The 27,555-nt window shown below is 48.5% G+C and overlaps 1 protein-coding gene across 1 annotated transcript in view; it reads right to left on the bottom strand.

The window, feature by feature from the left end:
- Positions 1–1,887: 1,887 nt before the first annotated feature.
- The window catches only part of LOC102739070 (protein canopy homolog 1), a 35,395-nt gene continuing 9,727 nt past the window's right edge, over positions 1,888–27,555 (bottom strand). Inside the window, 3 exon segments of the mRNA XM_081799783.1 lie at positions 1,888–1,925; positions 5,982–6,078; positions 7,831–8,034. Of these exon segments, the coding sequence (XP_081655909.1) occupies positions 1,888–1,925; positions 5,982–6,078; positions 7,831–8,034 (339 nt within the window).

The raw sequence follows: 27,555 nt of genomic DNA, 5'->3' as shown, positions 1-27,555 counted from the left end.
ACTATTTTTCCTGGGAAATAAGAAACAACTGAAAAGCCATATTTGGCGAAACCTTCGATGTTCACTATTAGAGGCAAGACGTGTGGTTCGCTCCAGTCAAAGCAAGTGCATCACCATCCGTGAGAAACTTCCATGGGGGAAGGAAGGCGGAGTCTTCATGTTCACTTAGGTTGTTAAGCAGGAGCCCACATTCTTGTACAGTGTGTCCTCAGCATTAGCAGTGTCCACATCTGAGAATTTGTAACAGTTACCAGTGAGAATCTGGGAAGCCTGAGGTCACACTTCCACAGTCACAGATGTCCAGCTCCAGGGGCACCTGCCAGCCACGGCCTCGGCCATGTTCTCGTGAAGGAATCAGGTTCCTGGGCAGCGCACGTAGGGAGGAAGCCCAAGTTCAGGGGAGGTTCATGACTCGGCGTTATTCGAAATGCTGAACTCATCTTAGATAGACAGGTTTACATAAAGATGTAGGGACTGTGTTGTAAATCACAACTTTACTACCTGACTGAAAAATGGTGCTAATTATTCTGAAATCCTATTTCCATCTTCTATCAGTGCAGGTTTCCTGGGCTACAGTACATAGGGTCTGTCCTCGTTACCCAACTATAGATGTGTCCAAACATCACGTGCCTTTCCGTTTCCCTAAATAAACAAGTGACATGAATTTAAAAATCTGACTTCCAGTAAGAAGCGGGGTGGAAGGAGAAAAGTGGAAACTGCTTCCTCTTAATTTTGGTAAATGTTCCTAAGTTTCAGAACTATCTCCTCCCTGAAGCCTCAGCTCAGTGTTTTCTAGGAAATGATGGAACACATGGCAAGATGGTTTTTGCTCTTTGGGGGCAGAATTTATCTCATCCTAGCTAGTAAATTCTCACCACCACCAACGAGCATTTCTTTTTAAAGAGAAGTGTGTAGAATATGCCCTGACATGTTAAATAATTAAAGTCAGATTCCACTGAATGTAAATTTAACAGAGACAATGAAATATCCAAGAGCAATATGATTACTACGTTCTGGTATTAAGTGTGGTCAATAGGTAATTTCTCATAGGGTCCCACCTCCCCTTCATCTCCACACCAATGAAAACACCCAAATTGGGAGAATAATAGGTTAGTTAGTAGCAAAATATACATGCTGTTAGCTGAAGTCTTTCAAAAAACACACACACACAATAGAGCTTGCAGCAAAACAAAACATGGTCATTGGTGTCATCTTTGAAGAATACACAATGTAATAAAAAATCGACTCTCTGAATCATCTCAATTCAGAAGGTCTGCGGGAGAAGGCCACTGTATTGCTCGCTATAAAAATATTCATTATTTTTTACACATTCAATTACATTTTAGAGATTAAAAAGTTTTTAAACTTAGGGTTTAAAGCTGGAAATTTGATTTTCATTCCTGATCTAAAGTAAGTTTGTTTCTTTTATTGATCACCATATATATCCCAGAGACATAATCTGGAATTTGTGGCAACATATTTTCTTAATTTCATGACCAATCAAGTATTTAAGAAATCAAATCAAGTTCTTATCAAATAGAACAGGATACTTGTAGACATGCATAAAATATACAGTATGCATTATCAAATACTTAAAATGGTTTCACTTTTTTCTTATTACCAAATTAAATGCTTTACTCCCAGCCCTGAATGTACCCAAATCCACAAAGGTAATTTGTTTTATGCACTCCCCAGCCTCCCCTGTAGAAAGAACCAGGTTTGTCATGATGCCAAACAACAGATTTTCAATAAAATGTCCTACATGAGACAACAGGGTATAAACGAGAGACATAGCCTTTCTTTTCGTGAAGAAACATAAAGATACGAGCGCAGACGTTGACCTGTGGGCCGTGGCTCTCCTCCCCACTACCTGGTAACACCGGTATCCTAGAGCTCAGTTTGCTTAGCAGAGGTTTCACAGAGATCTGGGGAAAAAAGTTATACGGCATCACACTCACATTTAATCACAGCGTGTGAGTCACTAACTTTCTGCAAAAAAGCACATTTTTATGGAAACACATTCTAAAACCTTTTTCACTGTGGAAATTTTCAAATAGACACAAAAGCAGAAAAAAAGGGTATAACCTACTCCCCTTGACCCCAAACCTGGCCTCAACACCTGTCAGTGCTCTGCTATTCTTGTTCCATCCTCCAGCACTTTTTCCTGGAATACTTAAAAACCAAAGCCCAGGGACCGTACCATTTTGCCCATGGCCTTGGGAGTATTTAAGAAACGCTTTAAATGAGAGCACAGCACGCTTGCCATCTAATCCAAGGAGCAGAGAGGCAAGGGGATGCTCTGACGCGCACTACCTTTCCAACTAGAAGCAATGAATGCCAGCTGTCTTTAGCAAGGCTACGGGTTCTTTTAAGTACACCGTCTATTTGAAACAGGAAATATAGCAGCCTTTGAAAGTAACCATTTGGCATATGAGAATTCAATACCACCATTAGTGTTGGGAAGGCTACACAAAAAGGTAAAAATGCTTTTCCTTTAAATGCAGGCTAAACATTTCAAGATACTTGGTACCTTATTCCCTGTGTTGCGTTCAAAATGCTCATGTGACAGATTCATCAGTCTAATGGTTCAAATGTGAAGATTTACTATCAAAGCAGAAGTGACGTGTATCCAGAAGACATTTCTGTCTTTCCATCTGTACCCTCACACTCTAGCTAATGAATACCCCCATAGACCTCAGAACATCCATTCATCCACGATCTAGAGTGTTATGTTCTCTACCATCAGTGGAATATAGCTACACTTTTTATCACGACCTGGTATCTTATTAAGATTTTAAAACATCATTTTGATTTCAAGACATTAAAATGACAATCTGGCAAAGCCTGGGTCATGTGCCACAAAATATTCCATCAGGAAAATCTAATGAGCTCACTTTTCTTTTTTTTGCCTAGGGAAAAAAAAACAACAACAGATTACGTAGGGGGTAGCCCTATTACTCTGTCTCACACCCCAAGAACAGGATGTATTTGATAAACTTTTATTTTATGCAGTGAATAAAGCTGCAGGGACATCCACAGACCCATCTGCAATCCTATCGTCTTTCACTGAGGTTTTCTTTACTGATTCAAAAGGTGGCACATAATGTTCGTGAAAATCCCACTGATGTGTTATTTTTAAATCCAAACGGTCATCTTGAGTGGAACAGATGTTTTCTCCATCACTCCCCATTTATATGTTTATGGGTAAGGGGTACACTGTAGAATCCTAATACTTAAAGAGTCCAGTGTTAATTAAGTAGATGGGAGGCTTCTTTCACAACAAACACACATATCAAATCACCACGTTGTACACTTTATACACCTTACAATTTTATGTCAATTATACCTCAAAAAAGCTGAATTTTTAAAGTCTGTGAATGTGCCCTCATCTGCCCTTATGTAATTATTTAAAAATAAACTGAAATGATCTACAGTAAAGAGAAAAAAGCAGAATTCATATATAGACACATATAACAAATGCATGCACACACGTACACACACATATACATAAAGTATAAAAAGGGACTAACTTTCCAATTAAGACTCTAGTTCTAGAAATACCTATTTAAAAGAAGTTATCTCCCTAAAAGCATTTAGCAGACCTCAGTAGAGTGTCTTGCACACAGTAGACATTGGGTAATGCGTTACTGGTTAATGCGGGTTCAGAGCCTCCAGGACACACACACACACACACACACACACACGGCTGTATCTTCAAAACATCTTTAAATCGTGGAGATCAGTCATAGCAAAGTTGCTGGACAATAGAACAAGATAAAGTATTACCTCGATGAAACAGAGCACGGACGCCATGCTCTCACAGGACACCTGCTATCCTTGTATACACATTACGTTGGAAAGCGCCCGAGTTTTTCTACAATGTGAGCGTCTCACCTTTTACACGGTAATCTGAAACCATCCCAATATGTTAAAACACACTGCTTCTTTGTTGCCGTGGTCATTGCGTGCAATTTTTCTCATTGATGTAGTGCTTTAGGCTTTTCTGGCAATAATTTTTAAGTTTGAAAAAATTATTGAAAAATTGTTATGGGGTGTTACCTTATTTCAATAGTAGGGACTCGGTGGGGGGGGCGAGTCTAGCCTCTTTTTAGGATTAATGTACTCACAGTTTTTAATTTATGAGTGGTTTAGAACATCCATAAATAGGTTTCACAGAGAAACACAGCCTGGAAAAACTCTCCACTGCACTGTGGTTACCCTCTGGGGTGGCTGGCTTGCATTCTCAAGAGTTCTGAGGCACTGATGTTTATGTTTATAGTATAAGTACTTAACCAGTTTTTAAGCAATCAAATGCTATTAAGAATTACTTGTCTAATGTTTTATTCTACACCAGCAGTCCTGCATGTAGCTTAGGTTTCCCCCTTATGTTCGTGTTTTCCCGGGGTTCACGTTAATTTTTATCTCCAATTATAAATACGCAAAAGGAGTGAAAAGACAATATTATTGAACTTAAGTCAAACTGCTGCATTTAGGAACAGAGTCTTTCCACCCAGGAACTTATTATTTGGGTCAAGGGCTGTTGTGAAGACTTGGTGAAACTTTCTCAGGCCCTTCTGTAAGGTCTGAACAGGTGTCTAGAGAGCAAATTAGTTGCATTTGCCATACAAAGATGATTATGACGAGTCCAAACCCTTTGTGAGGAAAAAATAGGAAAACAGGTATTTTCAGGATCGGTCATCATATTTTTGCTTGTATCTTCAAGCATACATATATCTCCAAATTGTTTGAAAAACTTCAAAAATACTTTCTTCGGAAAATCGTGGCTATGCACTTATTGATGTGAATTTCACAAAATTGCAACATTACGTAGCTGAACTCCATGAAAAAGCTCTCAAACTCCTGAACAATCCTGACTGTATCATTCCACTGTACTCTTCTTCAAACTCCCAACCAAACTGGATTTTATTATTATTTTTCAAGCTGGATTTTAAGCAGAAAACAATCCCATTATCTACTCAGAGTAAGAAAACTTTTTCCTGTTAATGTGGATTTATAACTTTCTTGTTTAATAACCTTTGATGACATGAATATTTATCTACAAATGGGCAGTAACTATTATTTTAAGGACTTTGGCACTAAAAATTTGATACTGTGGATGCAGGTATATTATACTTTATTATAAACAATTGCTAAATGCCTCAAGCTTCTGCAAGGGCATAAAAGTATTCCCAGGACTTTCAATCAGTCTTCATACGTATCATTCATTTGCTCAAAGATATCTGAAAAGACTGCACAACTTGCGCTACGTTCTAGTAAGTGTATTAAATAAGCATTATAGTGACACTCCCCTAGAAGGTTCATACTCCACCAAACAGGTGGAAAGGCCAGTGGTGGTAACATGTTTCAACTTTGTATAAATCAAGTTCTGGTAATTTTTTCTAGCTTCTGAGTGTGTGTGTGTGTGTGTGAGTGTGTGTAAGAATATGACTCAAATATCATTTTCTACCCTCTACCAGAAAAGAAAATTTTTTTTAAGAAGTGGATTTCTGGGAAATAAACTTGAAAAAAAAAAAAACCCAGCACCCTCGCAAATCAGCAAACAAACAAGAAAAACAACTTTCAAAATCCCGTACTAAATAAAGGTCCCACCTTCTGTCAGTGTAGGCAAGTCATAAAGAGATTCTCCTTCCTGATCCAGGATGGAGAATCCCAGCTCTCGGAGTTTAGAAAGAGAAAGTGCTTTGGATCCATCCAAATCTGATGAGCATGTGCTCCTTAACATCTGGAAATCGAGTCCTTTAGACTTCCTCGACAATGCAGAGGAAAGGAAGTGCCACCCGAGAGCCCAGTAGCCCTGTGGTTCTGTTTGTTTGTTTTCTCTCACTTGGTGTCTTTCTGAGTCAGTGGAGAGCTGTTGGTGGCAGGGAGACAGCAAGGCGCGGTTTGAAAAAAAAGCTGGTGCAGTGCAGAGGGAGAGGGGGTGGGCGCGCGGAGGACACATGTTACATCAGACACAGTACCTGCCTTTTTACTGCACAGCTTGTCAGCGAGGTGGTGTGCCTCCTGGGCGATAAGTGAGAATATTTCGTCTTCATGCTCTTCTATTATGGCTTTGCACTGTGGAAACAGAATCTCAGCATAGGTGGAAAGACACGCACGCACCGGACGTCTGGTTAGAAGCACTTACCAACATTTTCTTAGCTGAAAATAGAAAATCGTGTTGCCAAGGTGGCCCGTTTTTATTAGCCCCTTTGGTTTAAGACTCCATGGCATTGGATCAACCCTCTCCCCAGAATGTTAACTGCATCATTTTCCTGGGACCTAACCAACTGATTAGTCGTGTTGAAAGACGAGGGTAAGGAAGGAAACTAGTTCTTTGTATTTGTTCCTTTTCCTTAAATTGGAACGCGAGGACTAGGAAGAAATGGGTCTCCTAGGTGGAGCTGAAAAGTCTTAGCTTTCTGTTTTTGTTTTTTTTTTTAGAACCCTTTAAAGAACACAGCTCCTTGAAATGGTCAAACCCGGTTCCCTCAGATTTAACATAATAATCCATGTTGTGGTTTTAAAACAGAGTCTGAAGTGTGAAAACAATTAAGCTTTCTCAGCAATCAAAAACAAACGCATCCTCAATTACACTGTGGATAACATGCTTGACAGTTACTTAAGCAAGTTTCCTTTCATACCATTTAGAGATCCATTCATAATTTCACTCTGCTTCTACCCCCAAATCTAACTTTTCAGAGAAGAGGCAGCCCAAATTTGCCCAGGCATTAAAAAAAATATCTTAAATTCTAAGTGAAGTATGGGTCTGTGTTAGAGACCCACAGGGTTACAGTTTCAGGAACTGGGAAGCTGCAGAAGGGCATTCGCTGGAGACTTGCAAATCATTTTCCAAGTTCATTAAGCAAGACTTTAAAAATTTTAAATGGCATTTAAAAATATTTAAATTCCACTATAATGTGTTTATTTAAAACCTGTGAAATGCAAGCACACTCACTCATTGCAATTTCTCTTCCACGGTGCTTTTAACCTGGAATTATTGCCTTTACTTTTTAATTAAAATGAAATCTTCAAAAGTCAGGTAAAGCCCTTACTTCAGGGTTTCAGCATGCCTGACATTTTGGCCAGTGTGTGAACTTAATACATTTTTTAAACAGGCTTTCCCATTAGTTTGTCTGATTCAACAGCGTTAAGTAAAGTGAAATATATTGGAATATATTTTGCCAGGCACATTCTAGCAAGCCAGAGGCCAGCCTTCATCTAAAATAAACACTATACTGGACGGAAGTTTGGCATTAAGCCAGCTATCATACCTAAGCCTTTGTTTAACTTAGTTTGTGCTAAAATACTTGAATTAACTCAGGAAAGAAATTCTCTCTCTTCTGTGAAGCCTGGTGGTGGGGGGGGGGGAGGATGATGTGTGTCACTCTTCCTCCATCATTTGGCAATAAATATTTCAAAGTGACATTCATTTTAATTTGGATTTTAGCCTAGGAGCCATGACCCCTGATTATTTCTGTGGGAACCTGGAAGAGACCTGCCTCAGCCAGGGGACCCACGGGGACCCACAGGGACCCCTCCCCGAGCCCCACCGCACAGAAACATGCAAACTGTGTCTCAAAGTCCCTGGGAGCTGCAACAGCACTTTCTGGAAAACGTCTCCTGTCTCAAGAGCCCCGTTAGATGTCTCACTGGCGAGTTCCTAAATGCCTGGTCAACACTGAAAAAGCAGGACAGACAACAAAGCAAACAGATAACATTTTAATGTTCAGTGTCTAGAAACTCAACAACCCAAGCAAATAGCGAAAAAGAGTAACCAGAGTGTATTCATGGCGTCCAGGATTCACCTGCCAGGAAGGGTGAGCTTACCGCGAATTTCAAAGGTCTGTAAGCATCAGAATAAAAATAGAATTTTTAAAATTCTTTGTATATTTTGTCTCCTTTCCTTGGGGCAAGTCTCTTAAATGCCTTCTCCTTGGTCACGGGGTCTTCTTCCAGCTTGTAGTCGTTCATCGGCTCACACACTCCATCCAACAGGTCTGCTAGGAAAGCCTCCGAGTGGGCTAAGGGGATCTGTGAAGACAACACGGGCAGGGAAGCTGTCTTTCTGTGCACAGGGTTCGAGAGAGCTCGCGATGAGGGCATATGGAAACACCCGCCACCCCCATGAACGCCAACATGCATTAGTCTCCTAATATAATATGTATGCAATTGTACTACTTACAGAATTTAAGAAGTTAGCTTAAATGGTGCTTTTGAAAAAGTGCGGATGTTTGAAAGTGGACAGAAAAAAAAACTATACTCAAACTAGAAAGTACACTTATACAGGTAATCATTTCTAAAAGTCCCCGAACATGCAGACTAAGGCACTGAGGACAGAAAATGGCTGTGATTATTTACTTGCAATAGAGAGGGAGAGGGAGGAAGAGAGAGAGAGAGAGGCAGAGAGAGGCAGAGAGCGAGGGAGACCTGGAACCTGGAGAGGACAAGACGGGGACAGGGAGGGATGGAGACCCAGCGAGGCAGCGCGCCCCTCCATTCCGGACAAGTTCGGCCGAGCCAACAGTTGCGCCCCGGGGCGCGGGTCCTGGGCGCGGGTCCCCGGCCGCCGCGCTGACGCCCGCGGGCGCCGGGGGAGAGGGGCGGGCAGGGCGGCCCCGGGCGCGGCCGCGGGCTCTGGGGACAGCTGGTGCCCGTCTCCGCGCGCCCGGCTCCCTCCGGAATCCGGCGAGGATTCAGAGGACCCTCTGGCCACCACCTCCGCCCCGCGCGGGGGTCAAAGAGCACCCCTCGCCCTTGGTAACCGACACAAAAACTCGGGGCCCGTCTAGACAGGTCAAGGTGCAGGATGCTGCGTCCCCGCGGCTCCTTCCGGAAGGGGGCGGGGACCCGCCAAGGGCGCCGCGGACGCGCCGCGGCCGGGCCTCTGCGGGCCTTTTCCCCCTCCACCCTCTGCTGATCAAAGTAGGAAGTTTGCATGACAACCATGGTGAAAGGGGCTGAATCACAAATGAACTCGATTTCTGCGATGTTGATCTATCCAGACTCCATTGTCCCCTTTCAGACGCAGTGTGAACCCTTCCGGTGCCGGCGACCGCGCGGCTTTGAGGCGCGCGCTCCGGGCGCACAAAGGGTCCCCGCGCCTCCCGCCATCTGGCCGCGGGTTCCCGGGCGAGCGCAGCGCCCGGCGCGGTGGCCCTGCCTGCGCCTTCGGACCGCCGCTCCCGGGGGAGGCCGCTCCGGTGTCACCGCCTTCAGCCCCCACTCTCAGGGAGGAGTCGACTCTGTGAGAAACAGGCTTAAAGAAACGTGGACGAGGAAAAAGCCAAAGAAAACCACCACTGATTAACTTCCCGCTGCCCCCACCATGTGCACGGTAATGACGCCCCCCCCATCTCCCAAAACTCGATTTGAGGTTGATTCTTTCAAGGCCCATGCACTCACTTTTCGCAGTTAGATCGTTTATTAAACTGGAATATGCCACCACATTTATTTGTTCACTAAGCCATCAAGTTTTTAAAAACTCCCGAGTGTGTATATGTGTGTTTAATGTCTCAGTCAAAAGACCCTAAAGGAAGTGGCTTAAAGTGCATTCCGAATACAAATTGCGTTTAACTTACACTTTTAATGATGCCAATCGAGCACTGTAAGTTGTAAAAAAAAAAAAAAAAAAAAAAACAACACCGGATAATACATGGGTTAACAAGCAAACCGAAAATCTGTTTTATTAACTTACAGGAGCTAAGGATTAAATTTGTATTGGGTCTGCAAGTTGTAAAACACAGAGGTAAATTCTTAATTACAGTTAATCAAGCAGATCATTAGCAGAATTATGAGGGTTTTTTCCTGCCAGGTGTGTGCCTTCAGTGTATCTCCTTCGCTGATACGTTTGAGATCCGTTCGGGGTACTTTGTCCATGTCAGCAAAACAGCATTTTACTTCCCAGTGATGAGCAGACTCACCTAAAAAATCTGACTGCGACGACGGAGACACCCATTCTCCCTCCTCTCCCTCCCCCCTCCTTCCCCAATCGGAAAAGTAAACAGGGTGGGGGTGGTAATCTCAGGAGGGCAGGGGTCTGAGCCTGGAAGAGCTTGGGGAACCCTCAGCGCCATCCTAATACATCCCAATATTTCACGTTGACTTGAGACCACTCTCGAAAATGTTTTTCAAAATTGGCCTGACGTCCTGAGCTGGGTGCAGAAATCCCCGAGCATCTCAGATGTGAGCAGATCAGAGGCTAATGAGTGCAAGGCCGCCACAACTGACTTTTGAGAGGCTTTTTGTTTGTTTCCAGGGCTGGGGATTTTTAAAACAGTCCCCACATTAAAACTTGACACAAAACGGGATTTTTTTTTTCAATTTTGAGGTGTAAATTTACATGTTTGAATATACGAGTATGGGGCCTATTTTAACACAAATATGTTGTAGCAAGAGATCAACACGTGAATTTTGTCGGTTTTATGAGTCTGAAGGCGAACGGGCTTTTAAAAATGTCATTAGCTGGCTCTTTTGTGTAAGCATTCTCGAATAGTAGAAAATGTTTGCCAGCAGATAGCTCAGAAAATGCTTCATTACGATCGCCACTAAAAACAAGAAAGGAAAAACACCCAACAGGAGATTACTGGAGGCTGTTTTTAGAAGATTTAAAAAAAATAGATTTTAAAAATCTCAATCAAAGCATCCAGTTTTATGAGAAAACGCTAAAGAAAAAGATGCTTAAGCATCGCAGCTCTTCCCACGTTTGTTAAAACGCACACACGATCGGAGTTTGAAATGAGTCCACTTAGCCGAACCGCCTTGGGGAAATTTAAAGACTGTTCATAGAATAATTGGGCCCTTTTCTCCCCTCAAAGTGTTTTGATTATAAGAGTGCAGTAAGTATTGAGACAAGTGGAATAAAACGAAGTCTTTCTTTCTGTACTATGAAGGTTTTGAATAGTACTTGTCAATAAAGCAACTCCTATTGTAATCTTAGGGGAGGGTTGTCTCCACCCTGGAAGGACTGTCTCTGAGATACCGGCCTCATTACAATATGAATGGCAACGGCCGCCATCATTGTATCCCGAGAAAACCCGATTCACTGGCAGTTTTCTTATCTCCCTTACTTTTCCACATGCGCTCATTGGTATGAGTTATACATCCAGAAGCGATCCGTTATGACTTCATTGTACACGAAGTAGAGCCTAACTTTGGCGTTCCGAAACCTACCTACAACTCTGAATCCTACTTGGTATACATAGTGTCTGTTTCTGTTTTCCTTCAGGCTTCTTCTGACCATGTGCTTGTTCTGCGAGCAATGAAATGGGGGTGGAAGGACGTACCCATACTTGAAAGCGGGGGAAAAAAAAGTAGCTGGAAGTTTTGGCTCTGGGTTCTCTAGAAAGCTGGAGAGAGGGGTTTATTCAGACACACCTTCCTGACAGTCGGCTACAGAGAGCCTCGCCTGAGCGTTCATTACTGTGTCTCTGTTCATCTTGTAGCGAATTTCTTGCTTGATAGCTATCACAATTAGGCAGGAATACAATTACGTTACAGTGTACAATTGGACGTGGAAACGTCCTTGTGGTGGCTCTGTCTTTTGCATACCAGTCTGGCAATCTCAAATAAATCTCACTTATCTTTTTCCTCAGATATGAAACCAGTACTTAACCTGCTTAGTGACTGATAATTGATTTCGTATTGTTGCAGAGATTCTCTCTGTAGAGGTTTAGTTAATGGAGAAATGTTAATTGCATTATAGCAAATATTGCATCTAGCTTCATCACTAACTCTTCATCCATAAAAATATTGCAATCACTTCTGATATTAGTTAAAAGTCAATATTTAGAAGTGAAAACTCAAGCCTCCTTTGCTCTAGGCTACAACAGGGGAAGCGTGAATTCAGAAACTTGTAAGATGATGAGATATATAATTAGCTTTTATGTTAATTGACTGCTATGAGTTTGTTGTATGACACTTCTTCATATAATATGCAAATAGCATTGACTGTTTAGTTTTATTAGACAATATAATTAGAAGGCTAAAGGAGCTCATTTCGATGAGGAATAACACAGCCTGACAAATCTGCCCGTGTTCTGTGTATCAGAAGAAGTGAATTCCATCTGGACTTAATCAATAACAGGGATTTTAAGTAGCCTTTGTTTAGGGAACTAAAGCCAACCAACAGATAACAGAATTAATATCAGTTTTTCCAGTTACCATCAATTCCATGTTAAAACAGGTGAATTTCTGCAATCAATAAATAAAACGTTGGGGACAAAAATACAAAGATTTCAGCATGATTTGCCACAAAGACACAGTAAATTCATGAAAATAACATCAACATCTTGCTTTCTTTAATTTGAATAATGAAAAGAGTCATTCTTATCATTTAAAATAAAACATTTTACAAGTGTTTCCTATTCTTATTCTTGGACATCTTAGGTTATAACAAAGTATATGCTCAGGTTGTTAGGAAAACAGAAATAAGGAAAAAGAATAATGTGATTTGGGGGGAAATTTTCCTAGAATTCAAACTGTGAAAGTTTCAATCACTTTTTTTTTTTTTTATTCTCGAGCCTATTTCCAACTTCACAGTGATAAACAGAATCAGAGAAAAATTGCATAATGGGTCATCATTGATGAACTCCAAATGGGCTCATTGAACTCCATTTGACTTTTCCCTAAAGTTTAAAAAAACTTCCATTATCAAATGCAAACTTGGCACTCACATTTGATTTCCCCATTCTAAAAAGTATTCTGTTCATCTTCAAGAAAACCCTTAATATTCATGCATTTTAGGTAAAATGGGAAAAAATGCATTTATCCCCATGAAAATGTCACAGTTTTTCAATCTTTTAAAAGAATCACCCGAAGCAAGGGCTCTGGGCGCCCTTCCCATGGTGTGTTCCTGAGCTGTGCCCTCCTCTGGCATACCCCGGAAGCATTTTGCAGATTCAAGGAGAGAAAGTGTCTAGAAAAGAGCATAAAAGGGCAGAGGCAGTGGTTCGGCACTGTTCACAGAGTGAGATGTGACTCTGTCCATTCATTCAACACATACTTATTCAACTCCATTACGTGTCAGACAGATCGTTCAGGTGGTTTGGAAGGGGACTCCTCTGTGATGCTGAATAAAAATTAAGATACTGGAAGAAGAAGGGTCTGGTAGAGGTCCAGCAAATGCTGATGAACGATAATGTGGCTCCTTGTCCGTCGGTGGAGCTAAAGGTCTCATTAATTCAGTATCTGTCTCCTTAACTAACAGGTTCCTGCCCTCTTCCCAAATCTGCGTATCCTTCACCATCTAGTTGCCAAAAACATGACTGAATCAAGGGGCTATTTGTTTCTAACCAGCTCCGCAGAACACTTTCCCCAAACGGAAAAGGTGAAAACTCACGTTTGTGGAATCTATTGTGGCATTTCCCAAGTTGGGGGGCAAATGGTAAGATTTCCTTAGAAAACGCGGGGTGGCTCAGAGGAAGAGGGACAGATACCCGGGATCCTGAAAGCCTGTGTTGTTCCTTCTCCGCAGATGTGGAAATGTGTAACACACACTGGTTTCCTCGGACTAGAAACACAGTGCTTTTTTTTTTTTTATAGAAAGAGTAACACATTCACTTGATTGAAAAAAAAATCCAAAAGGAACAAAAGGGCAGAGTCAAAAGTGAGGCTGATACCCCAGACCCTAAGCACCCCCGTTCTCCTCCAGCCAGAAACCTTCCACATGCACATCCATACATGTGTGTCTGCATGTGCACACGTGACCATGTGTGTGCATACACGTGACCCTGTGTGTACGTACATATACATGTGACCATGTGTGTGCATACAATACACGTGACCACATGTGTATACAAGACACGTGACTGTGTGCGTACCTGTGACCCTGTGTGTGTATACACGTGACTCTGTGTGTGCATACAAGTGACTGTGTATGTGCATTTGGGAGTGTCCCTTGTCCTCTTTGCACACGGACTAGAGCAGAGTGCACACACGGTCTGCTGTGCCCTTCCTCACCTGGTGACAAGGGGGCTCAGCCACGTCCGTCCCTGAGCGGTCCCTGGACGGAGGCACACTCACTGTGGAGACGTCAAATCGGAAACCCATTCCCGTGGGAGAATGAGTCAAAGGCGCCGCACACCCGAGTGCAGGTTCAAAAGAGGAGCTGCTGACTGTCGTGAGTGGTGGCAAATGCCCGGAGTATTTGTTAAAAATCCATTTTTTGATGAGTCTTACCTTATTCTAACCCAGACACTAGTTTTGCGTGGGACAAGGGGAGCGTTTTTGCCCCCATTTCCTGGGTGAGGAGCCGAGTGTTGAAGGGCCTGCTGGGGGGGTGGTGGCGTCACAGCAAGGCCATCGCTCTCGTCCCCCCCGCCCCCGCCCGGCTGCTGGACACGAGGGCAGTGGAGCTTGGAGACCTTGCAGCCAGCATCCCACATGCCAGGGGAGGGGACAGGCACGGAGAGGACAGAGCCAGGGTCAGAGCCCGGCCAGGGGACGTCGCCGGCCAGTCCTCGGGGGCAGGCTGTTTCCTAACCACCTTCAGCCCTAGCCGCATGCCACGCCCCCACCAAGGGACCAGGAAGGGGCACTCTGGGGCTGAATTGTGTCCCCCAAGTTCCTATGTTGAAACCCTAAGCCTCGGGACCTCAGAATGTGGCCTCATGTGGACATAGGGCCTTCACAGAGGTCATGAAGGTAAACTGAGGTCGCCAGGGTGGGCCCTGATCCAATAGTACAGTTGTCCTTATATGAAGAGGAGGTCAGGACACAGACACGCAGGGGGACGACTGTGTGCAGTGGTAAGAAGGCGGCGCCCACACACCGGGGAGGGAGGCCTCAGGAGGAGCCAGCCCTGTGGATCGCGGACTCCCCGCCTCTAGAACCATGAGACTAGGTTTCTGGTGTTTAAGCCCCGCCGCCGCTCTTGGGTACTTTTTGGTGGCAGCCCAAGCTGCAAATACAGCCACAGACCCTGAGGCTCCCAGCCTGAAGCCTTGCTAGCCACGGCTCAAGCCCATCAAACCAAATATTTACGGAGATGGTCGAGCTGCGGGACAAGCTGCACATCACGAGGAGACACTGGCCTGGCCGAGCCATGAATGCTGAACAGCACGAGGTGCACACGGGTCCGTCCTGGTGCGCGTGCAGGGACCCCATCTTCAGCGTTTGTCCCGCCGCCGTGCTGGGTGGGGAGAGCCTCCAGACGCCTCATTCTGGTCTGTCGTGGCCCGGCCAGCTGCCGGCCTGCCCTTCCGTCTATGGTCCTCAAAATAACACCACTGTGCTGCATCGGATCGGCCAAGTAACTGATAGGAAATCCTTCTTGAGCCCGACAAATCAATGGAAAGTGCCATTATTACTTTCACTTTGCTGGATGCTGTTTTAGTTTGTCGATGTCCTTCAAGTGACGCCAGTTTAAGGAGCATAGACTGATTTCTGTGCTCTCCTTCCTGATGGGCTGGAGGGAGAGGAGCTGCCGTCCTTCACGTGTCCGAGAAGTAGGACACACTGGCGGCTCTCCTTGCCGCCCCTTTCCCCTTCCTGTCTGCTCAGAACCGAGAGCTGCCAGGAGGGGCATCTAGGCCCTTGGCACTCCAAGTGTGTCCCGGACCAGCAGCATTGCAGTCCAGAGCCCTGGCCGCCCCCAGACGTTATCAAGGCGCTCAGGCGGCCTGTGTGCACAGGGAAGCTTGGGCCGTGCGGCTCAGAGTCCTGAGGATGAAGTGTGTGGTAGAGACAAGCGTGTAGCTGCCCAAGCTGCTGAGCTCCGTCTAGAAGAAGCCCGTCAACAGAGACAAGACAAGGGCCATATAGTGAGAGATCTGGCTGAAAGGCTTGTCTTTAGAAACACGGTGTGTGATGGCCTGAAAAAGATGCCTCCATCCTCAGACCCAAATGGCAAGCAGACAGCACATTTGGGAGAGCCAGATGCTCCCATTTTCTTGACGAGGGCTGAGTGCAGTGAGACACTGTATTGCTGTTAGAGAACACGCTTCCAGACCGAGATCTTTTATCGACACTCAGAGAAAACTGAGAGAAGCGAAGGACAATAAAGGGTGCCTGGCAGCTCCTCGGCACCTGGCTTACGAGGAAGATCTTTTATTGTATCCCACGGCTGAACATGCTCGAAGCCGTTGCTTAGCTCCTTCTCTGTGGCATTATTTCTCGTGTGCATTTCTGACCGTCCCCCCATTCTGCGGACCCACAGCAGGCGGGTGAGTGGGTGCCAAGTGTGACTTTGCTGTGCGGGGCTGGAAGCTCCGTGGAAATGCATGCCCTCTGCTCCGGAGCCCCGCAGTAAGATGGGCAGGGGGAGAAGGTGGCGTTTTCTCTGCTGCACCAAATCCAGGCGGCTTGGAAGCGGCTCTGCCACTTCACACGGGGACGCTGCCTCTCCGCCTGCCTCAGCAGGCTCTCTGTCCCAGAAACACCCAATTCTGAGCAGCCAGTCATGGGGGGTGACCGTGCACTATAGCTTAGCTGCCAAGGGGGGGGGTCATTAGGAAACTCTCGAAGTGTTTGTGGGGGCCAGAGGACACTGTCCCTCTGTGTCTTTGCTGTCCCAACGATGCTGGGACCATCTCCTCTGGCCTGGGAAGACCGGGTGCAAACGTGAGAACTGACAGAGACCAAACCCAACCCACGTCTGTAGCAAAGAGACTATGAATAAATCGACTTTTTTCCTGTTAAAGAACGTGTTTTTGTTTGGCTTGGTTTGGTTTTCCTCATTTAGGGACGCCGAGTCTTCATAAATCGGTATGCTCACAAGCTAAGTGTCCAACCTAGTGCTGCTTCTACTGGAGCACCGGGACTGGCACATGGCCACCCAGTGGCGTCCCCTTCCAGCTTCCAGCCCTGTGGAACCGTGCACACCATGGCACCAACCGCAGACCCGCCCTCTGGTGTCACGGTCTGGTGTCCGCCTTCGCGGGTAGCAGAGCGCTCCGTGAGAATTTAGAACCCATCTCGCAGCTCCCTGACTTTGGGACATCTAGGGTATCACCAACGTTTAAAAAATAACCCCGCTCCGTGCATTGTTGTATATGCAGCGTTTCTTCTGTTGGATTATTTTCTAGGGCTGTGGTCCTAAGCGTGGGGTAACGAAGTCATTCTTGATACACACTTCCACATGGGGTTTTTTTTGCGACTTGACTCTCTCCGGTCAGCCCATTAAACCTATGCAGGCTAATAACAGAAAGACATCTCTAAAAATAAACCATTAGCCAAATCACTGAATTTCTCTAATGGTTTCCATAAGGAGAACCAACACCACAGGCTGCCCGGGTCCCGAGGCTCCTCAGATACCCTAGGTCTTTCTCCTCTTCATTCCAGCTTGAGAGCAGATGGTGGAAGGACCCATCGCTCAGATCCATCATGGCGGCACGAGGCGCCTCCACCGCCTGGAGGCCGGTCTCAGTGCCGTTCTGGCGGCGACCACCAGCCTCTGTACTCCTTCTCGGCGCTCAATGTCACTGTGGCCTCTGCCGCGGTGTTCGGAAGTAGATAGATATGAGATTATTTTGCTCCGTTGGAACGGAATTATTTTTTCACTATTTAAAAATTATTAATCCCAAGAGATAATATTAAATCTGTTCCTTCCTGACTCTCTGTGTATTTAGATAAATACTATCTTTCTGCTAGTTAGTACCCAGACCTTAGAAGGTTACATTTCTAAATCGAGGGTAAGAAAGACTCCCTGTATAGCTCCTAAAGAGAAGAAATCCCGGTCCACCATCCTTGCAGGTCCTGGGACCCTTGGTTGAGGGTGTGACCAGCTTTCCAGGGAGGTTGGGAGCTGGGCCCTACGATGGTGGAGGCCGAGCACATTCTCCAAGATCGGTCCACTGAGTGCCGTGCCGGGGACCAGATGTCCAGGACAAGTGGTCTGTTCTAACGGGCCAGGCAAGGAGAAGGCAGGTCGAGGCGGCACCTATAGGAGAGAGAGTCCAGGATGGCTCACAACCCACACGGTGATGTTTGGTCACGTGGCCACTGCCTGTTGACCATCTGCTGCGTGCTAACTTGTGCTAGACACGAGGAGACGGCAGCGAACAAAATTCAGGTGGTCCTTGTCCTCCCAGCCTGGGGGCACTGGTGGTCTGGGCCCCCACCGGAAGTCACACAGGGACCATATTGGCCTTGGGTGGAGCCCCCCCTTAGTGCGGGGGTCCCCCAGGCCACCACCTGTGTGTGCGCAGCCTGTGAGCCAAGACTGGTTTTTACATTTTTTTTTTAATCTTGTATCTATTTATTTGACAGAGAGAGACACAGCGAGAGAGGGAACACAAGCAGGGGGAGTGGGAGAGGGAGAAGCAGGCCTCCCGCTGAGCAGGGAGCCCGATGCGGGGCTCGATCCCAGGACCCTGGGATCGTGACCTGAGCCAAAGGCAGACGCTTAACGACTGAGCCACCCAGGCGCCCCTGGTTTTTACATTTTAGAGTGGCTGAAAAAATTAAAAGAATCATATTTTGTGACACGTGAAAATAGATACGAAATTCAAATACCGGTGTCCACAATAAAGCTTCATGGGAGGCAGCCACACCTGTCCACACGCATCCTGTCCACCCACAGCTGCCGCCCAGCTTCAGTGGCAGAGAGGCCCACAGATCCTAAACCATCCACCGTCTGGTTCTTTCCAGAAGCCGCTTGCCCAGCCCTGCTCCTGCCCATCCATCTCCGTTGGCAGCCCCGAAAGGGAGGGCTCTTGCTCAAGGTCACAAACCAGTGTCTATGCCGAAGCCAGAAGACGACCAGGTCTACCTGATGCTCGAGTCCTTCTCCGCGTGTCAGGGGCCAGAGGGAGCGACCCCTCCCAGCTGGGGATCTCGGCAGTCCTCCCGAGAGCCCCCCACACGGATCTCTACTTCTGGGCATGCCCCCGAGCAGCACCGAGGAGGTGCCCCCAAGGTCACCGTGCCTAGGAGAATTAGTGTCCCGGAACTCAGTCTCCCGTCTGGTGATCTTTGTCAACGGCTCTCCAAGCCTCCCTTTCCCTCCGAAGTTTCCACGGAAAGAACGTGCAAACACCTCAGGCTCAACCGCAGCCCAGGAGACCCGGCCTCCCTGCTCGCGGGCTGCTCGGCGCCCACCGTCAGGCCTCGCCCCCTTTGTCCTGGGGGAAAAACAGTGGCAATCCTCTAAATGCGTCCCCATTATCCCTCCATTCTTTACCCGATTTGAGGATTCCAACAACCCGTATTCAGAGGAATAAGGAGCAATTAACAGGACTAGGGATTTATTAAGGATAAGTCATGCAGACAGTTTTGACAGCTTGGTTTGAGTGTGACAGAATTACGAAATGCATTATGTATTTAGACTTTTGTGCAGCGTCTAATACCAGGCTTGTGAAATTATTCTTGCCAAATGGGCTGAACCAGCTTGGATGAGAACAGTCTCATGTACCGGAAATGAACTCAAACATCAGAGACAAAGGGTAAATGGCATCCAGCCGCACACTCAGATGGGGGTCGGGAGGGCCGAGGGAAGGGAGCGGTGTTTCCTGAGGGGCCGTGGAGGTCAATGTTAGGGTTCGTTTCCCTTAACACCTCTCTTACTGATCTGCAGGGAGAGGGCGCGGTGCCCGCTACAGGGGTATACGGGGGGGTGGGGTGGGGGCGTGCCAGCCCCAGCCAGGCAGCCCTCCGCCAGCAGCCTAGCAGTCTGCCAACAAGAAGAGGGGCGGCAGAGGGGACGTCACCCCACCCTTCCAGCACCCCCATCGCCTGAGACAGCCTGGCAGATGACTGGGTAGAGAGGAGAAACCCACTCAGCCTCATGGAATCAGAGAGACAGCAGGAAGGCCCCAGGTCATCAACTCTGAAGCCTGTTGTGGGTCACACTGTGTCCCCCCAGAAACGACATGCTTCCATCCAAACCCTTGGTACCTGTGAATGCAGCCTTATTTGTCAACAGGGTCTTTGCAGGTATAATTAGCTCAGACGAGGTCGTAGTCATTTAGGATGGGTTTTAACCCGACATGACTGGTGTCCTTATAAGACCTGGAGAAGACACGGACACTCAGAGAGGGGACCGCCGTGTCCCACAGAGGCAGAGATGAGGGGCGGGGTACAGCCACCAGCAGTAGCTAGGCGGGACAGGGAATCCGTGTTTCCTGAGCGCTCAAGAAAGAACCAAGCCTGCCGACACCTTGGTTTGGACTTCGGGCCTCCTGACCGGTGAGAAAATCTGGTTTCTGTTTCAGCCACCCCGTCTGTGGTATTCCTTCACGGCAGTCCCGGGAGACAGGCTAGTCCAGTGTCAGGCACAAAGAACTGATGGGGGGTCCAATGGGCCTGCCCCTCTGAGCTAGAGGTGGAGCTGTGGACGCACCCCCAGGACAGGCATGGCCAGAGGAAGGTTTTCCATCCTCTCCAGGGCCCAGGGGATGACTTAGGTCCTTGGGGAGCGGCACATCCCAGCACACTTTTTGTTTGTACTGATGCAAAGAAGCCTGCATGGCCAGCATCTGGTTAATTAACCCTCTTCTGTGCCAAGCTACTACAATCCTTCATTCTCTCCCATCACTTTATGCCCTCTGATAATTATTCTTTTTAATCTGTTCAGGGGTGTTGAATCATCTGTTTTATTTCTTCTCCCTGAGGATGGTATAGCATTTAATCCATCTACATGCCCAAATGCTAAAGCTGCTCTTTTCTCCCTTGGCTAGAATATTCTGGTTCATGGGAACACGGTGCCTCTGCCCCCGTGACAGAGCGTGGCCAACTCTCAAGCCCATCCCGGGCAGAGTGCGTGCACGAGCGCAGGGAAGAAGGCAGCACCGGGGACGCAGGGACCTGTCACAGGCTCACCTCCTGGACCAGAGGCTCGTGGTGGGAAGCTGCCCTCCGGGGAAGCAGGACTGACCAGAGCACAAAGCCGCAGCTCCCAAGTCTTGCCTAGAAATGCCAACCTCATCTAGAGACTGTTTCCCTACTGTGCCCGGCTTGATCAGCACACACCTCGACCACAGACACGTGTCCTCAAATTAACTGCTCAGGGGGCTAACAGGTGACGGATCCTCTTTTTTCCTTGACATTCTATCACTTTCCTAGAGTCTTCACAAAACAGCGCAAATCGTCCCCAAACACGACACAGAACCAATAGAGAAGTGGCACTTCTACGGGCAGAGGTTTATTCTTTTATCCTTTCATTTCACAGACATTGAGAACACACGGGAAGCAGATCCTCTGCTGTGAGGTGCAGGGAGCGGGGGTGCAAGGAGAAGATGCGGTTCGGGACAGACGTAGGACAGTGTACCAACTGGAAAGTAACACACGCTCTAAAGAAGCCACAGAAATACTTCTGGTGTTAGGAAAATGTGAGGGAAAGTTTGTGTTTCAGTCTCTGACAAATTCATCTTCATAAAGAGCTGACAAGGTGTCATCTGAGCCCCGGGAGGGGGGGCATGGCTCGCTTCCTAACCGGGACTTCCACTGTCAGGGAGGGGAAGCTGGACCGCACCGCACGCCACGCCAAAGCCGTGCTCCGCGCAGATGCAACACTTACACCTAAGAGCACAAACTCCTGGGAGAAAATTCAGAAAACTGTTAGTACGACAGAGTGGGGAGGCCTCCTTCGACAAGAGGAGAAACCCCCAGCTGTCGAGAGTCAAGGCTGTGCATGCGCCAAAAGGGGCAAGGCCACCCACACACCGTGACCAGGGACACGCGGGCGCAGCGGGGAGGGCGGACGAGAGGTCCTGTCCCTGTCCGCTGAGTTGTGAAATAATCATGATGTAAGACCCAAGCCAACAGACAACGGGTAAAGAACACACACACACACACACACCTGGAAACACAGGAAATCTAACCCCATGGTGTGCTGCTGAAAAAATGCATCACTTCATTCGGAACCAATGAAAGCAAAATTGAGATGAGTGAAATACCACCTTTCGTTGATTAGGTTACCAAAAATAAAGAATGATGTAATCCAGAGCAGGAGAAAATGCAAGAAAGCTCTCATCCTCCTCGGGCGGGGGGATCAAATGCCGCAAGCCTCAGGGGAGAATAATCGGGCAACGCGGCTCAATCGAAAGCGCACACATGGTGGGACCCCTGCCCCTCGGGGCGTCCGCGCTGTGGGAAGCACGCTCACCATGCAGGAGGACATGCCACCAGGGTCTGACTGCAACACTGCTGGGTCCTGCAGCACACGGGACACGCCGCTCGGCGGGACGGTCGGCGGGGGGGCAGACATTGACCGAAATGGGTGGGGTCTCTGTCCATTGGGCTGGAGGGGTTCTGACGCATCTTCAATAGGAGGGTGTCCTAGTCTGCTCAGGCTGCACTGTCCAGGGGCTTAGGCAACAGGAATGGACTTCTCCTGGTTCTGGAGGCTGGGAGCCCAGGATGGCGGCGCCAGCGGGTTCCGTTCCCGGTGAGGACTGTCCTGCTGGCTTGCTCTGTCCCCACACGGCAGAGACTGAGCTTTGGAGCCTCCTTCTCTTCCCATGAGGACCCCAGTCCCATCGGATCGGGGCCCCAGCCTTGTGGCCTCCTTGAACCTGACTCACCTCCCTAAGAGCCCCATGTCCAATGTGCTCACGTGGGGGGCTAGTGCTTCGACATACGGGTGGGGTGGGGTGCAATTCAGTCTAGAGAATGGGGAAAGCATGGAAACTGCACATTTGAGTTTATTTTATTTAACATTTCCGCATTCTTCAGAGGGATATATAGAGCATGATTTTAGTATTACTTTAAACTGACAAAAAGACAAAAACAGAAAAAATACTGAATGTGTGGATGTTTGTGGGAGTTCAGGTGAGCATGGGGAAAGCTGGTGGGGGCTCTCTGACTGCTGACCATCCGAGTGGGTGGGAAGGTGGGTTACACAAGCGTCTGCATACCTCCAGCTAAGATCACTGTGTGTTACCTGGGTAATGTAAAATTTTTAATGAAAAAAAAATTTAGAAAGCCCAAAGTGGAGTCATCAGACTAAAGTGTCCCTGTTCCGACTTCCTCCCACCCGAGAGCCACTCACAGCCCAGCAGGAGCCCCCAGCCCCCGGGAACCCACAGAGACCCAGCCTCCGGGCGGCATCGCCTGACCCCCTCCATCAGAACTCGGTGCCTTCAGGACAGCCCGAGAGCTACCTGGCTAAACAGATGATCTTGTTAGTGAAATCTAGCCTCTACCATATTAGAGATGACCCTAATTCTACATTTTCATACGGAAGGGAGAGTAGAGCTCTCCAGACGGGCCCAGACTCCAACAGTTCATCATGGCTGGAGAGACTCTCTCCCTCTCATGTTTCCAGAAAGTTCACAGAGAAAGACATGAGAAGGGCCCAAAGAGCCTAATTATTTTTTCACTTGACTTAAACAATGGGCAGGAGAATAAGACCTTCTTAATCTAAAATTTAAAGTCTCTCAATCAGAGCTTTGTCCACCCCAACACTTCCCTTCACAGATTTCCACTCCTCTTCCCGGCGTGGGACGGCCGAGGGGCTGCCAGGTCTCAGGCCGCTGGGCGACGCTGGCCCTGGTCACAGCTCACCTCCCCTTCTCCGTCCCACATGAAGCTCTGCGGGAGGGATGGGCTACTGTCCCCAACGTGCCGGTCACGTGGAGACCGGAGATAAGGATGTTCAGGTTGGGCACTGAATTAGACCCTCTGTGCTGAGCCAGGCAGCCCCTCGTCTAGAGCCAAACTCCAAAGACGGGGAGCTTGTCTGTACTTCCTTCCACAGGACATCCCGAGGCTCCCATTTTTCTCCAAACACGTGGCATCTTGGTCTTTCAAAAGGTGCCTCTGTTGTTAGAGACCTGGTTGTGGACCCGGACCATCCACCTGTACGGAAAGCACTGCGCCCCAGCGGTGAGCACTGGGCTTGGCGGCCTAGGAGGCCACCGGAGGGTGGTGGACACCGCAGAGGACATGCTGGGCGGAGGGATGACCGAGGCCCAGGGGCCGGTCTCCAGATCACCCAGAGAAACCAGACACACGACTGTTGGTAGGAAGTCTTCCATACATGACTGTTGGCTCCAGGTCTTGTTTTGGTTTTCACGTTGTGAGGACTGGATGTGCCCGAGCCTCCAATCTCTCTCCCCTGCGGGACTGCGCGCTTCACCCCTGCCGTGCTCCGGCCTTGCTTGCTTCTGCACACGGTGGCTTAAAACAGCAAAACTCTGCTCTCGCCCTTCTGGAGGCCAGAGTGTGACTCTGAGGTGTCGGCAGGGCCTCGCTCCCTCTGAAGGCTCCAGGGAGCGTCCTTGCGGGCCCGGCTCCAGCTGCCGGGGTCCCGGCCCTCCTCGGGGACCCTGGCTTGCAGCGGCACCCTCCGATCCCTGCCTCTCTTCCCAAGGCGACCTCCCCTCCGCGTAAGTGTCTCTGCTGGCCTTCTGGGAAGGACTGCAGTCCTTGGATTAGGGCTTACCTCAATCCAGGATGACCCCGTCTTAACTAAGAACATCTGTGAAGATCCTATTGAAAGATAAGGTCACATTCTGAGGTTCCGGGTGGACGTGAATTTGGGGGGCACTGTCGCCCCAGTGCACTGACTCATCAGACTTGGGTACCTCAACTCCTCAGTGTCCTCCTGACGCGTCCCCCTCTCCCAGCCGGATCTGACCACAGTCCAGGTCCAGAGCGGGCAGCAAGCGTTCTTCAATCCTAAGAGAGCGATGCACCTCGAGTGGGGCGTCTCTGTAGTTAGAGCCATGACTTTCCCCAAACACTGGAATTCCCCATCTGAGGAAAGAAAACTCCTGATCTCCGCAGAACAGGGCTTCTCCCCCTAAGCACTGCTGACATTTAAGACCGGAGAATCCTCTGCTGTGGGGCCTCTCCTGCGCTTGCAGGACGTCTAACAACACCCCAGCTCTACCCACTAGAGGCCAGGAGCAATTCCTCTCCCCAGGCTGTACGTGTCTGCAGGGGCTCATCAGGCCTCCGAGTCACTGCCCTGGGCTCCCACGGAGTGGCATCCCAGCTGAACTCCCGGGTGTTTAGTCTTGGCATCCTTGGCCGTTAAGCCCAGGCCAGTCCCACCTGTTGGCCCTCAGTGCGCATGCCCGCCGGACAGGCCTCTGCAGCCCGCCCGCGCTGTGAAATGTGGGACCGTTTACTTGTTCGTAGACTTCTTGTTGTAGAGCGGCTCTTTGCAAAAGAAAAAATTGGGTCATAGTATGCCAAATCCTTGACCATTAATCTCTGCCTTCTACATTCAGTGTTTATTTTTTAAAATCGAAACTCAAAGAACACTGTCCATATTTGGCACTCGGCTCTGTTGCTTAACACTAAGCTAAACGACAGGATTTCTTTCCCTCAACACTGTGTGACTCTCGCATGTAGGTCATTACACTGGTCATGGCATTTAAAACTGGGAGGTTCAGAGAACACTGAGCAAGTCCACACAGTGTGTGGTGCAGCGAGGGCCTGCCGAGCACACAGCGGGGTTGGGGTGGTGGCAGCTTCCACCGGGCGGGCCATCCTGCTCGGCTCACCCTCCCTGCAGGTCAGGACCCGGGCACCTCCTTGTCAGACGGAGGTGTGCCCGAAGACACACAGCCCACACTCAGAAATGGGATAATTCCTTCTTGGTATTTCTGTTTCCTGAGAGCTGCTCAGCTGAGAGTTGGGGAGCTCTGGCTGCCTTCAGCCTCACACAGTCCAACCACAGGAAACCCCAGGCAGGGCGTCAGGCCGAGTGGTGACAGCTGAAGGGATAGAGTTCCGGGGAAATGCCTCGGAAACGGGGAAGGGGGATTGCGCCTCGTCTGTTGCCTAGACGTCTAAGTCTTGAGCCCCTGAACACCATCAACCTAGGATGTCCAGAAGCATTAGAAGGGACCTCAGCGAAAAGGGGTCCCCTCCTTGCTGTAAATTATCCTAACCCCCACTGCACATTTTGCATTAAAGTGTGACAACCAAGTCAGCTTGGATTCCAGATGACAGTTCGAGTGCATAAAACAGAATCTGTGCAAATACTGGCTCAAAATAATAAATAGGAGTTTACTTAGATTGATGGCTAGTAGGATACTCCATAGGTAAAAGTGATATTGATATTTGCTTGTTTGTTTATTTATAGCAGGCTCCGCACCCAGCATGGAGCCCAATGTGGGGCTGGAACTCATAACCCCGACTGAGATCAAGACCTGAGCTCAAATCGAGAGTAGGGCACTTCACCGACTGAGCCACCCAGGTGCCCTGATAGTGACATTTAGAGAGGAAAAAAATTTGTTCGGAAAGTTCAGCCTGATTTTTCAAGCCAATATGTTAACAGTGAAGGTTTCTGTCTTTTCTGCTTGCCCAAGAGACATATCTGTAGACAGTCCTGAGGCTATTTCTTTCCCACGGTCATTGTCTTTTTATACGATTCTTTGACAGTAATTCTTCGCCATTTTGGAACCAGGAAACCTTTATATACCATTGCTTTATTTTACGTTGCCTACCATCTCCTCCTAGAAATATTGCCAGAAATTTTTCTTAAACCCAAAGGAGAAGAACTTGCATTGAAAATTCCCACTATACCCTTACTAAATTATCCCATATCCCAAGAATGAAAAGCTTGCCACGTGGATGGAGTACCTTTCAGCCTGGCCACAGGCCAGGGCCGTGGCTTCTCCTGCCCACGGGCATCTCCAGCCCCTGGGGAACATTGCTACAAAGTCTGTCTCGCAAATCAGAAAGACGCCCCAAAGATTCTCAAAGCAACTTAATGTTCGAGTTCTCTTTTTGATTTTTTTCCAGTTTGTGGCCAAGAGAGAGGCTGGAGGAGGCCGCAGATCACCCGGGTCACAGCGGGCTAGAGAGGCCCGGCATGAGAATGAAGAGAAGACCCCGTGTACCCACCCGGCGTCAGGGAGTCCTGGGGATTCCCACGGCTCACCTCCCACGGTCCTTGCCCAGTTTGAAACCCCGGGGAGGCGCAAGAGGGCATCGAGCCTGAATCCCACCCGCCTGCAATACCAGGCGTAGGAAGATCTGAGCCTGCACGGGAGAAGCAGTCTGGGCTGCAGGCCATCCTGTCACTGTGGAAGTCTGTGAGCAGACCGGTCTTGGCGGCTGACCTTCGCGCGCCAGCCGAACGGGGCAAATGGTCCGCTGCTCTGCCCCTAGTTACTGCAGCACCCACCAAGAGGATTAAAATAATCTCTTCCCCTTTTAATTTTCATCCCCCGCCGCCCCCCTTCCCTGGGGACGCAGGACTGTTTGATCCGCGGTTGGGGCGGGGAAGGCCGTGGCCAGGATGGGAAGCCCTGTGGTCCCCCTGCTGGCCCCTCCAGGAAGAGCACTAGCACCCCCACGCTGGGGCAAACAGTTGGGCGGGGGGAAAGGTGCCTTCGCCCCACCCGGGGCCACAAACAGTCCCGCTGCCTGAGGGCCCCCCTTGGGTCCCAGCCAGGCCTGCCCACCCTCCTGGGTCATGAGACCGAGTCTCGCACTCTCTGTTCTGTGACAGGTAGCCCCAAGCTAGTGCGTTTGCTCCCGTCCTCGGGCCTGCATTCTCACCCCGGCCCCCCTGGAGACCTCACAGGCTGAGAAGGAGGCGGTTGTGGGCAGGGGTGGTTTCAGTCTGGGGGGTGGCCAATGGCCCTGACCCAGAGGCAGCCCCGGGACAGGTCCTGGGCGATTCAGAGGTGGGGGCGCAGAGGGGCTGCGTGAGAC

Source organism: Leptonychotes weddellii, chromosome 12 (assembly GCF_054177405.1).
Source record: "Leptonychotes weddellii isolate Sample4059 chromosome 12, ASM5417740v2, whole genome shotgun sequence".
In the NCBI taxonomy this organism is placed as follows: domain Eukaryota; kingdom Metazoa; phylum Chordata; class Mammalia; order Carnivora; family Phocidae; genus Leptonychotes; species Leptonychotes weddellii.
Note: the sequence above shows the minus strand (reverse complement) of the source record. Positions and strands in the feature narration are given on the sequence as shown.